Consider the following 13,145-nt stretch of genomic DNA (forward strand, 5'->3'; position numbering starts at 1 on the left):
ATCTGTCAGTCATAAAACTATGGAGATGGCACAATAACTTGTAAATACAGAAGTTCAGTAAGGAGTTAGGTATATACTTTCAAAAGACATGGATTAAGACCTTGGTTAAAAAAGGAAAGCTCCAGAAAACATAAGCAATGAGACAGTGGGGATGATGTCCTGCAAACGTTTTTCAGGGGCTGCCAAACTGCTCATGAATTGCTGGGGCTCTGACAACACCAGTGTTTAGCCTGCTGCCTCAGATTTATATGATCTGTATCTTCCCTGTGGCCTTTTATGTCACAGAAGTTCCTTCAAAATGCCTCCCCTTTGTCATATTTGGCTGAATTTACTGAAAAAGTGCAGCCTTTAGTGATGGGATGTGGAAAGATAGGAGGGCAGGAGTGAGCCAGACATCAAGTGAGTATTTAGGCTTTGTTTCCTCAGAAAATCAACTTGAGAGGTCTGCCTTGCTGTAGTTGGAGCAAATATAGGCTACAAGATGTAATTAAAGTCTTAAAATAATTTCCAGAAAATTATCCATTTAAATAACTATGCTAAGGAATATCTTGGCAAGAAGATTTTTTTTTTTTTTTGTAATTCTGTTTAAAAGAGTTATACTTTATATTAATGTTCTTCTGAAAGTAAGATTTGTAAAATTACTACCTGATTAATACATTAAATGGGTGCTACAGACATATATTTTCTTCTATTAATGGGTTTATATGCTGGTGAAAGTGCTTTTTAGAAGTTACTGTTACAGACATCCTATCACCTTCTGAACTGAAGACCCAGAGCAATGGGTTAAACCTTTGTGAAGAACATATATCTTGATATCAAGACTCATTTATACATGGCTTATTAAGGGGAACTATTAGTGGTATTGTTAGATGCTGCTGCTTAGCTAATCTGTAAGTAGTAAACAGGTAGATCTATTAGCAAAGAACAACAGCTATGTCTGGTCTGGGGGGTAAGCTGACTGAGGGGAATGACATGTATAAATACAGCAAACCTCAAAAGAGGATTTCTGTTACTATGTGATTGCTCACTGATCAAACTAAAGCTTTAACTCTTGCTTAAAATACCTGTTAGGATGGAAAGGAAAAAAACTGAATTAGCAGGTAAGCAAGAGAGCAAGCCAAAGAGGTTTGCTTAGACTCTACTATGCATTACAGATAAAATTAGGAAATTCCACTTTCTTCTGCATAGGAAGAAATTTTCATTGGCAACAGGCCAGAAAATCCTTGTTAAAATTCTTGGCCTGGAGACGGGCATGCTGATCTGGCAGCTGCCAGGTTACAGAGATAGGCTCTGCCTTCTCTGATAAGTGGAAGCTATTTGAAAACATGGAAGTGGGGATCTATTGTCCCATCTGCAACTGGAGGGGGGGAATGCTTATGTATAAAACTGAATTTGAAAGTCATCTTTGTGGAATAATTTTCTCAGAGGAATATTACAATTAACGCCAAAATCATGGAACTTCCTGATAATGTGGAAATTTTGAATGGTAAACATAAAGTGTGGGGAAACTGTTCACAAAACAAAATGTGTTATTGTGATCAGATTTCTGCCTTATGATAACTGCATTAATTGCATGCTGATTAGCTGGAGGAGTAATGGGAAATTTCACTTAAAAATGACAAGAATAGGTATCATTTTCCTGGGCAGGTGCTGCTCCTCGTGCCAGTGGGGTTATTTCCCACCCAGGGTACAACCATCCTTGGCAATGTGCTTGAAAAACAGAGTGAATGAATGGAATGGGAAGGAGTTTGGGATGGCTCAGGTGCTCTTCCCAGCTGACGAAACAATAGGTAGGCAGAGCAGGCAATGGGGACACCTCCACTGTCATTCACCAGCTTCTGAAAAAAGTATTTTAGCTATTAGGACTGAAGCTTAAAAATGTCTCTCTGCAGATCAAATATGAAGATACCTGCTGGTTCTTTCCAGACCAAAGGAGTTAATAAAGAAGTTAAACTAAGAAATACTGCATTTTTTTTAAAGTTTGTACTGAAAAATTAATGTAGGAAGATTTTGAAATCACTCAAAAAGCGTGACAGGAAGGAAAAACATACTTTGTTTACTAAAACTGCTGGCTTAGAGAACTAAAATTTATACACGTTTTTCAGCATGAGAAATATGCTTTGGATAGTACTATTTGCCAGGTACCTAAGGGTTAACTCTCCTGGTTTGGTATGCAGCTAAATGAACCTATAATTAACGTGTGTGGCTATTGGTTAAAAATGTTTGGAAGCAATATGAACTGATATTATTTTGCAACAAGTACTCCTGCCTGTACCTGGCTTTATTAGTTTAGCACGAGAGGTGTTTCCTGATAAGTCGTCTGGAAGGAGTAAGACCATTTTTTGGTTTCTATCGCTCTTTGGAAACTTTCTCTGACAGTAGAAGCATTTGTCAGAATGCTCTACCTGGCTGCTCCCAACTCCTTGTCGTCCAATGCCAGCATTTCTTCATTCCAGTGCTTCACTACCAGTGGGGAGAGTTACATGGAGGATGAAGTTCAGTGGGAATGAGTCAACCCTGCACCATTCTTCTCTCTGTGTACATTTGCTGTGAAGAGGTGGATTCCAGTTGTGTCATTTCCTGTGTTCTCTCCTTTTTTTTTTTTTTTTAAATGTGAAGAATGACTCAGGCTCCATGACACTGCCCAAAGTGAAGGGCACTGAATAACCCCCAAGACTTTAACTCATTGTGGTCCCAAATTGAGGAACGTAAATAAGGTTTAGTTCACCTTGCCTGGGACTATTTCCAAATTCTTCAAAACCAGCATGCTAAAATAGGAACTACAGGAACAATGAATTGCTTGCTTGGTTGTTTAAAAAGCCCCCACTCTATCCAATGTTTTAATGGCAGCTCCATGCATTGACATTTAGAAGCCCAGAGCATCGATGAAGATCACTGTCCCAAGATCAAAACTAAAGCCAGGCACATGGGACATAGGATGGTGGAAGAATTCTATTGACTTTGAAGAGGTCCAGGTCAGCAGACATCATTCAGTTAAGGCTTCACTGACTTCATTACTCTGATCCATAAATTGACTGCAGGACTGAGCTCCTACATTGAAGCACAGATTAGGGAACGAGGTGTTTTTAACAAAGTGTGTTCATACACTTTGCCTTAATCTTTATAATTTATGGCAAAATACCACACAGATCACGATTTTAGAGAGGCCCATACTAAAAGCATCAGTATTTTGGGTGATTTTTAATTTGTGACCATGATGAATGGAAGGTAGATATGATCTAAGAAGCAATGTTATGTTGGTAGCAGGTCCAAATCCAGAAAAACTGCCGTCTCACTTTCTTTAGAAATTGTCAGTGAACAATATGTTGTTTCTTCATTTTCAAAACTACCCTAATCATCATCTTTTATTCCCTTCTGGCATGAACATGCTATCCATTTATCTTTTTGGAGAGGAAGAAAAACTGCAGAAACTTGAGGTAGCGATAAGAGGGTAAACTAGAAAATACAGCAACACTGTCTAGGATTCTGTAGCACCATCCCCCTCCCCAGGCTATTCTAGCTTCATTGTACAGTGTGCCTGGACAGCAAGACTATTCAGTATTTCACAAGCTTAAATCCATCATATCCACAGTGTCAGTTTTGCTTGGACAGAAGCAAAGAGTGATCTTAGATAAATTTTCCTTTAATCTCACAATCCCATTTGGGTAAGGGGCAAGGAAATCACACTTTAACTTAAGCACATATAGAACATAAAAATAGTATTTTGAATGTCTTGAATACTGTTCAGCTATAATCCAATAATAGTGGATAAAATCATGTTAAAAGAAACCAGAGTTTTTTCAGAACTATTTTTTTCCAAGTTCCTTTTTATGACTGATCTTGAAACTTCCTCCATGATGACACTTACTTGGCACTGCATTGATCCAGTCTAATCTAGGTGATAATGGGTCTCCTAAGAGTTATTCTTTAAAAACAAGTAGTTTATCAAACATATTGTCAGTTATGTTTTCAAATTATTTCCATTTTTCCCCGTTACAATATTTGTATTGCTTTTACATAAAGATATCCAGAAAAAAAGAGGTCCCGTCAGAGCAGTCTTGCAGATAGATGTCCCCAGAAGCCGTCAAAGGAGCAGCAGCTCCTTGAGAAACTTCCAGGCCACCTTTCAAGTACCAAGCTATTTTCACTAGCAACTCAGAAAGCAGAAAGTCCCAGCCCAGCCCTTATCTCAGTCTGTTTGTCACTGCTGCAGCAGGAAGGTGCCGTTTACACTCTATTTCATGATATAAAACTGACCCAAACATTAGTTTGGTAATTTGTGGTTGAGAAAAACTTTTAAAGCAGGACTTTCTGCCAAGAGGAGGAAGGTGGGTAAGAGGTGTGGTATTTGATATTACACAGAAAACTTTGTCACTGACTACGTCCCTTAAGATGACATGAAACTCAACCTGGAGCTCCCAGTTCCAGCTCGTGAGCTAATGGTTTCGATTTACATTTTGATGTCCAGAGAGAGTGAAAGGAGGGTGCAAGTACTTTCTCTCTGGGGAAAACTGGAATGTATTCATGAGAGATGTAAGAACTCAAGGAATCCCACAGGCTAGCTTGCAATTCTTATCAGATGTGATGGAAAAGGGAGGGGGTGAGGGAGAAGAGGAGAATACCTGGCATGAGAGCTGCTCCCAGGAGGGGCTGGCTCTGGATTTCTACCTCAAATCTGTCCCACATTTTGTGGACCTGTTAACATCAGGTGTTGCCACATCATGCCCACTATCTCTGCAAGCAGTATCTTGATGAAGATAATAAATAAAAATTTATTTGGCTTTCAGAGGCCATGATCAGATGTGCAGAACTGTCAGAGAGAAGGACTGAGGACTGAGTGAGCTAGAGACAGGGTATGAGCCACATGCAGGCAACCCACTTTCATTGCTGCTTTTGCAAACCTGAGAGGGCTTTGACAGAGGTTTATCCTCAGAGCTCCTATGGGGGGGATGTAAGATGTCCTAGGAGGCCATCTCAGTCTCAGAAATGTGAAGTATTAGGACACCTGGCTTTATTTCACAGAGCAGTTCCTTCAGTTTGAAAAAAGGCAAGGCTTATGCCTTATCATTTAACTTGTGGAGAGCATTGTGTGAGAATCTGCCTCATTAAATCTCTTTTCTTTACAAAACAGCTGTCCTTTTTATTTCACGTCCAACTATTCCTCAAAAATAACAATTAGGAAGGCATCCTGTGACATTTCTTTCCTACTGCTTTTCTGTTCTTCGGTCCCAGGAGTGATAAATTGACTTAGTACATGGCAAGTCAGGAAGGTTATCAGAAATATAAGAAAAATGTGTAATAGAAAATATTTTTTCTGCATTTCTTTCAGATTTTAATGGCCTTGCTCTCAGATTTCTGTGTTCATTTCCTGTTCTGCACAGTGCTAATCACTGAATGAGGGGTACAAGGTCTTCTGTCCTCTGATTTAAAGAACACAACTTACCCAGGAAAAGAGCAGAACAGGTGACCATACCAAAAGTGTAATTTTTTTCTTCGCTCATTTGTTAAGTTGTGGAAATAGATGCTGCATTTAGCTGATAAGTGCTGTGTATGGTCAATATTTTTATAAAGATGAACAAAAGGGCAACTAATATTCCAGGGTGGAAAATATAAAAATAACTATGAAAATGTAAAGTGCATATAAGAAATGTAAGGAACCTCCTGCCTTGTGGCCTCATGGAAAAAGGTCAGAAATAGTGCCCAAAGGTTAAACTTCTGGGAGTGCAAAATTTTTGAAGTCTTCATTTTAAGGGTGTCATGAGTTGGAATCTGTAAAAAGTGTTTCAGCTCTTTAAGAGAGGATATTTGTTGTTAAAGATAGATGTTGGTATTGGGAAATACCACTCATCTGTGATGTTTCTAGCATTCACTTGACTGTCTTTATAATCAGCACTCAGACCCCTATGTTGCCTGATTTTCTTAAGAAATCTCTTCTGAGGCAAGTGCAGTGCTGATTTGATTGATGTAGGTCACATGCTGTGGGGATTTCCCAGTCGTTTTGTATTTGAAATTAAAAAAAATTATTGTAATGAGAAAAATGGTGCAGCCTGCCAGGATCAAGAGAAATGCTGGGGTAGTCAGGACTCAGTAGATTAATTGATTTGATAGTTCAGATATTATTATTTTGCACATAATTACCAATCAAAAACTTGAGAAAAAAATAGTTTGACTATGTTTAACATGGTCTTCATCATCTGTTCAAGTGGTAGGAAAGACTGGAACGAGTCACCCTTGGTATGGGACGTGGCCTGTTCCAGACTCACCCACAGCTGGTTTGTCATAGGGTATCAATGCCAAAATGTGCTGGGATTCTACAGAATACATTTCACAACAGCTCTGTTACCAGAGTTAGTGAACATCCACTGATGGGAAATAATCTTCTCTGTCTTAATATGCATTATTTAAAGTTGCATTTGGGCACTTTTAATTCTGCTGTTTCTCACAGTTCTCAGGGATGTCATAGGGTTTGTCACACACAGCAGTGTTTCTCTTTAGTGCTCTCTCAGGTTCATTTTCGTTTTCAGTGAAAAAGCACCAAGAATTATTTCTGCTTCCCTCAAGTTTCAGAGCTCTGGTGTTAGGACAATCCTACCAATTACTTTAACAGCAGTATCTTTTTGAGATTACTGACACAGTTGAATACAGCATGTGGCAGAGTCATTCCCTGGTCATTTCAATTGGACATAGTCCTTTTACTGCTTGCCAAATCAATCTTACCCCTACACGCACCTCCCTTACCAATGCCCACACCCTCCTGCCAGTTGCAGTAGGCTTGACTGAATTCTCAAATAAGTTAATCTGGTGAAATACTAAATGTGACATAGCTTTATTATATTTGCTTACTGGAATACTCAATGAATGCTTCTTCAAAAGCAAAAGACAGATATCTAACATTATTCCTGAAGCCTGAGGAGCTTTGCCTTACAGCTGTAAGTGCCTCTGAAAGGAATACAAATCATAAATCCTCATTTGCCACAAGCTGACTTGGGCAGGTTTGCAGCTGCCCGTTGGCCTCTCCAGCCCACAGAAATGTGGTGACCACTCGCCCAGGCCCTGCTACGTTCTTCTCCAGAGGGAAAAATCTACTCTTGTTCATCCAATACTTGGGTTTTCTTTGTCCTGCAGTAAAGGTATATGTACTGTCACATGGAGGAGACAGGTATTTCCTGACCCAGATGATCTGATGTCAGACAAAATTAGGAAAGATTGTGGCCTTGGTGGGATAGGAATCAGTGTCTGTTATCTCAGCCATTACATCTGCCTTGCATTCAGGGGTCTGGGTTACCTCGGGGTGTGCTGAAGGGTCCTGGTCCCAGCCCCATGGTGTTGGCAATGCAGTGACTGTGGGGTAGGATTTAGTGTCTGTGGGAAACACTGCTGGGGAAGGAGATGCACTGGAGGTGCTCTGGTCATTGTGTCTCATGTTGGAAGTCCTTCAGGACAGCTTTGACATCAAGTGCTTCAGCTTTTTGGTGACCAAACCCAGGGCTGTGCAGTACCTGACCCCACGTGAGTGTGCAGGTGGGCTCCCAGGCTGCCCTGGCAGATACGTTTTGAAAAAGCCAGATGATTTCAGATGCTGGAAGCCTGAGGAGGCACAAACCACTGACTAACTTGGGTAACAGAGACACTGAGCTGAGACAGCCCAGTGCCCACTGTTTCTGAGCATCTGCTCCAACCTGAGAACCCACAGCACCTTTCCCACCCCATCCCTAGGGTAAGAAAATCATAAGCAAATGCCACTCCAGCACCAAGGCACACCAGTGAACAATTTCTGCTGGTTTCACTGGAAGCCAGGGCTGTTGGCTCAGCCATCCCCCAGCCACTCTCCCACTGCCAGGTCTCTCTGCAGGGTCAGGGTGCTGGTCCCAGCCCATGCAGCTCCTAAGCTGCAGAGCTCCCCAGCTTTCCACCCTGCATCACCCTCTCTGGAACGTGTTCTCTGGAAAACTAAAGGCAAACTAAAAACATGTTAAGTTCCTTATGGCAGTGCCCAAAGGTACTATGTCTCAAGATAACATCACTAGAGAGAGCCAGCACAAGTTCTCTTCACACAAACTATTTCCCAGAGGCTAATGGTAAGGGGGAGAGAGAGAAAAAAACAAGTACTGACAGTTTACTGTGGGAGCTCAAAGAAAAAGTGGACAAAGCTAAAAGAACTCCAGCTCTTTGTTCGTGTTTAATCCAGTTCAGAGCACTCATTGGAGCATACAGATTTACTTTCCCTGCCTGATCGAGCTGGATATGGTCATTTGGTAAGGAACAGAAGATCTAAGATTTAAATTTTGCACACTTCAGGCTCATACATTTTAGGAGAACTCTGTCTATGACATATATAAAGTTTTAATCTAACGTAAAAAGTGTGACCTCCTGGATAATACCTTTAAAAAAACAAATCCTGATCTAGAAAGGTGAAGAATATTTTCTGGTTTCTGACACAGACCACATTTTTAAGAGGTATAGCACTTCTTTTGGCTCACAGAGGGACTGCGGACTCCTGTCCCTATTTGTATTTTCTTCCTTCTATTTTCAATTGTTACCTTGGATTTATAAAGACATTTATTCTAGAGGATACCAGGATAATGTAGCAGTATTAAAATACCACCGTCCACATTTTTTAATGCCAAACAAAGAGCCCAAGCACCTGACATTACAGGACAATGTAACTATCAAACCACCACTGAGGCTTTCCCTTTTGCTGAGGATAAACAGTTCAAGCTACATGTAGCCTATTTTCCAAAGGCTTTGTAGAGTCAATTCATCTCTGGCTGAATTTGCAAAACACCTCATTGAATGACAGCACCAGCAAGGAGGAGATGTGGACAGGACCAGCCCCAGCAAAAGGGTTCATGAGTCAAAGGTAGGAACGCTGAGTTAGGAAAGGCAGAACCAGGAGGTTCAATTGCAGAGTACAGTGGACTCAAATTTGGCAATTTTAGTGCTGCCTATGGGAAACACACCCCCAGAAAGTCTGAAGAGCAAGGGGAGGGTTCTCCAGGAAATCTTAGGGAGTGCTGTCTGTATAAAAGGACAATAGATGTGGCACAGCATTAAAAGACAAACCTCACACTCATCCTTCTGCCTCCTCCCACCCCACTCCACGCCTTTTTTGGTTGTCTAAGAAGGACTCGGGCTCAATTGGTATTGCTCAAATCTCTTGTGTCCAGACAGAACCAGACCTTTCTGTCCTAACCACTCATGCCCAGCCTCTGCTGGGAGCAGGAAACAAGGAACTCCTTCTGGCTGGCATTGTGTCCCCTGGGGTGGGAGCCCCACGCAGGACATGAGGCAGCCCACTTGCTGAGCTGCTCCAGCCACTTGCTCAGCTCTTTTCTCTGGAACGACTCAGAATCTGCTGGCTGTAAATGGTAATGAAATAAACCAACAGGCAATTTAGGCTATTTAATTACACTTCAGGGAAAAAGCCCTACCTGGGTAGATTACACCAAGCATTTTGCAGCAATGTTTCAAGTCAGTTTGGCAGAGCCTGATGGAAGGCGAGGTAGAAATATTTTGTTGAAAGTTTGAATATGGTACCAGGATGCAAGGCCAGCCACTTGAACAAGAACAGTGACTGAATTGGAGCTGAGAAATGTATCCCTGGCTAGTTTCAAATTAAAAATGGAGAGCTTTTAAAAAGGTACAAATGAGGCTAAAATAATTTATGTTATTTTTCCGGTTTCTGTGCTATAACTAACTACTTTTCCCTCTCCTCATCTATCTTCTACATGTGCTACATTATGAATGAGTGAGCAATCAAAGAAGTATGCAGTGGCTGAGAGAGAAACTCAAGATAACAAGATAATGCAAAATGTAAGCCAACTCTTGAGCAGAACTGCAAGTTAAGATCTAGATCTAAAAAGAAAAGTTTTTCCCATCTGAGTTTTAGGGCATTCATTAGATAGTTTGCAAGGAAACCAAATTTAAATACGGTAGTGTAACACGTGACCTAATATGTGTTAAATTCACATCTGCCCAGCTCTTGGACCTATACTTTCTAGGGGTTTTAGTCCTGTCTTCAGCCCACTCATGCTGACACTTTACTCACCGACTAAAACAAAAAAATAAGGATATTTTAATGCCTTTGAAATCCCTGTCTTCACTGAAAAGGAACAGAGGAAAAACAATGAGTAAAGAAGCAGCCACGAACTACCACAGGGTTAGGCAAGAGCATTTACTGTGCTCAGGTGACACGGGAACAGCCTCCAGACCAAAAGGTAGGAGAATAAAAAGCTGCTCGGTGCAGTCTTTAAATGACTTGTTTGAAGGTTGCCAGGAGCAGGAGGGAGCCAGTACTGGGGCACTGATTACCCTTTGCTGGCTGCACAGCTGCAGATGTGCTCTTTCTCCTGGCCACCCCCAGTTTATGTGGGGATTTTGGACCTGTAGGCCTAACACACACATTTTTTGTTTGCTTTGGAGCCAGCCCAGGCTCCTCCAGGACAGGCTGCATCTTCAGCAGCAGCTGGTGATGGGGTCTGCAGGGTAAGTTTTCCAAACATCCAGAACTGCAGTGGGAGGGGAGGTTAATGCAAAGGGTTAATGCAAATTTCCCTATCACTGAGCTCCCTCCAGCCTTTGGGGCTGCCCAGATCAGCGGGGGATTCTCAGGGGGGAAATGCTGTGGCCACTCCCTGAACCCAGATAATCCCTCTGGCTGGGCTTTCCACTGCTGGCATTGGCCAGGTTAGGCAGAACACAGTCATCAAATTTAGTCTGGTCTCTTTCAAGCAAATATCAGTGGCAAATGAATGGCTGGAATGAGGTGTGTTTTCTAGTATTAGCCAAATGTAGCTGCTAGGTCAGGTCAGTCATAGGGCTGAGGATGGACAGCAGGAACTAAACTGGTCTCCACTGCTATTTGCAAAGACTGGGTTGATAAACAAACTGCAGGAGCACAAAGATACAAGGATGAAGCTTAAAGGGATGTGGAGGTTGAGGGAAAAATGAAGCTTGTTGTCTTCTGAAGGAAAGTAGTGACATAAGAATGAGAAATCTCTGCAAAGAAAAGGCACATGTGAGACAGGGTGGAGCAAGCCGTGATGTTGACACAATTTTACATTACTAAGGAGGCAGGAAATTTTAAACAAGAATTGATGACAAATCATTAAACCAATCCCTCAGCTTTACCCTTACCTGTTATGCTCTAAGACAGACCTTGTTATTTTGCAAGGTCTCTGGGGCATTTTGTATGCTCCACTGGCACATGAGAGGAGGCAAAACACTTCAAACCCTCCAGAAAGTATGTAGAACTGAAGATTACAGTATATCAAAATAATACATTTCCAAACTGGAGCATTAACTTGTAACATTTAGAACAGATGATGCCTGTATGAATAAATATTCATCCAGTCTCCACTGTTAGTTAATCATAGACCACCAGGAGGATAATCACTGATAGAGTGTATCTTAATATTCGCACCTTGCACCAGCTTATCTCATTTTCAGGTGCAAGAACTGAAATGCAGTTTATTTTTGAACCTCCGTTTACAAAACCCAAGTTCTAGTCCCTATCGCTGAACTTTCAAAGCATTCTGCATGTGACATCTCATGTAGAATCCCTAATTTCACTGCCATGTACCAAAATTTGCAACAGCAGACAAGTCTGAAGCACTATACACATTTCAAATGGATATGAAGAAAAGCTGTGGTTAAGGAGGGCCTCTTTATTTTTGGGCAAAGTTATCTTTCCAGCTTAACTTGAAGTGCAAATGGGAAATTAGCTTTGAGGGCAGAACTCGGGTGACATTGGTGAGGGGAAAACAGCATCACCAGGTAAACAAACCCACAGCTTTGGTGGGAATTTGGATTCTATCTGGTGGCCACTCATGCTGGAGACCAAACCCATCCTTGACTGTCACTCAACGTGCATCAAATGAACCCACGGTGTTTTAAGAGTGGGTGTTGGCTTGTGTTGATGCATCATTCTTTGTTCTTCCAAATACAGATTCTGGAAGAAAACATGAAGTTGGAGTGCAAGTGCCACGGGGTCTCGGGATCCTGTACCACAAAAACATGCTGGACAACCCTGCCAAAATTCCGGGATCTCGGCTACATCCTGAAGGACAAATACAACGAAGCCGTCCAGGTGGAACCCGTGAGAGCGAGTCGCAACAAGCGCCCGACCTTCCTCAAGATAAAGAAGCCCCTTTCCTACCGCAAACCCATGGATACAGATCTGGTGTACATAGAGAAATCTCCCAATTATTGTGAAGAAGACCCCATCACTGGCAGCGTGGGGACGCAGGGGAGGATGTGCAACAAGACAGCCCAGCAGTCCAATGGCTGCGACCTGATGTGCTGTGGCCGAGGTTACAACACCCACCAGTACTCCAGAGTCTGGCAGTGCAACTGCAAGTTCCACTGGTGCTGCTATGTGAAATGCAACACGTGCAGCGAAAGGACAGAGGTGTACACCTGTAAGTGAGCGGGGGCCTGGGCAGGGTGACACCTCTCTGGCCACCAATACCTTTGCACATGCACCCAAGATCCCTACAGAGGGCTGTAGGAGGGACCTGCTCTCCCCACGGAAAGGCTGAGGATTGGAGCCCTCTCGTTTCGCCTCTTGTTTTGATGCTCAGGTGGAGAAGCAGTTCAGACTCTTTATGAAAGTCAGGCAAGAAACACAACTACACCAATCCCACCCCCAGCTGCTAGACATATGAAACAGGGAGAAAAAGATCATCTCAGCTGATTTGTGCCTCTAAAGCAAGAAACAGGGACTGCCTTGGGAAGGGACAGCACTTGTGGAGAGAGCTCTGAGCACGCACTGACTCTGGGCTTGGAGCAGAGCAAAAGCTTCAGTGTCCAGGGGTAGGGGAGGAATCCTCACCAAAGGACTTTGCTCCTGCTGGGATGGGCGGGCCCCAGAGTGACTTGCCCATGGGAATGATGTAGATTTAGGCTTCTGTACACTGGTGAAAAGCTTCTGTGGGTCTCACCCATCCTTCCACTCCACACTGTTTGCTACAGCGAGTGGAACATTGTCACAGCAGAGTGGTGACACTTTCTGTGGACACTGCTTTATCTGCCTATTTTGCGTGTGTGTGTGTGCTGCAGATTTTAGCACAGGGATTTGGGACACTTGGGCATAATAATAGCAATATTTAACAATTTATTCAAATAAAACTAATATTAATTTATTT

General features: G+C 42.3%; 1 protein-coding gene across 1 annotated transcript in view; it reads left to right on the forward strand.

The window, feature by feature from the left end:
• Positions 1-12,941, forward strand: part of LOC103539608 (protein Wnt-7a) — a 33,249-nt gene extending 20,308 nt beyond the window's left edge. Inside the window, exon 4 of the mRNA XM_008506123.2 lies at positions 11,948-12,941. Coding sequence (XP_008504345.1) covers positions 11,948-12,427 — 480 coding nt within the window. The 3' untranslated portion in view covers positions 12,428-12,941. The remainder of the gene's footprint in view (positions 1-11,947) is intronic.
• Positions 12,942-13,145: the final 204 nt, after the last annotated feature.

This window comes from Calypte anna, chromosome 12 (assembly GCF_003957555.1).
Source record: "Calypte anna isolate BGI_N300 chromosome 12, bCalAnn1_v1.p, whole genome shotgun sequence".
Lineage (NCBI taxonomy): Eukaryota > Metazoa > Chordata > Aves > Apodiformes > Trochilidae > Calypte > Calypte anna.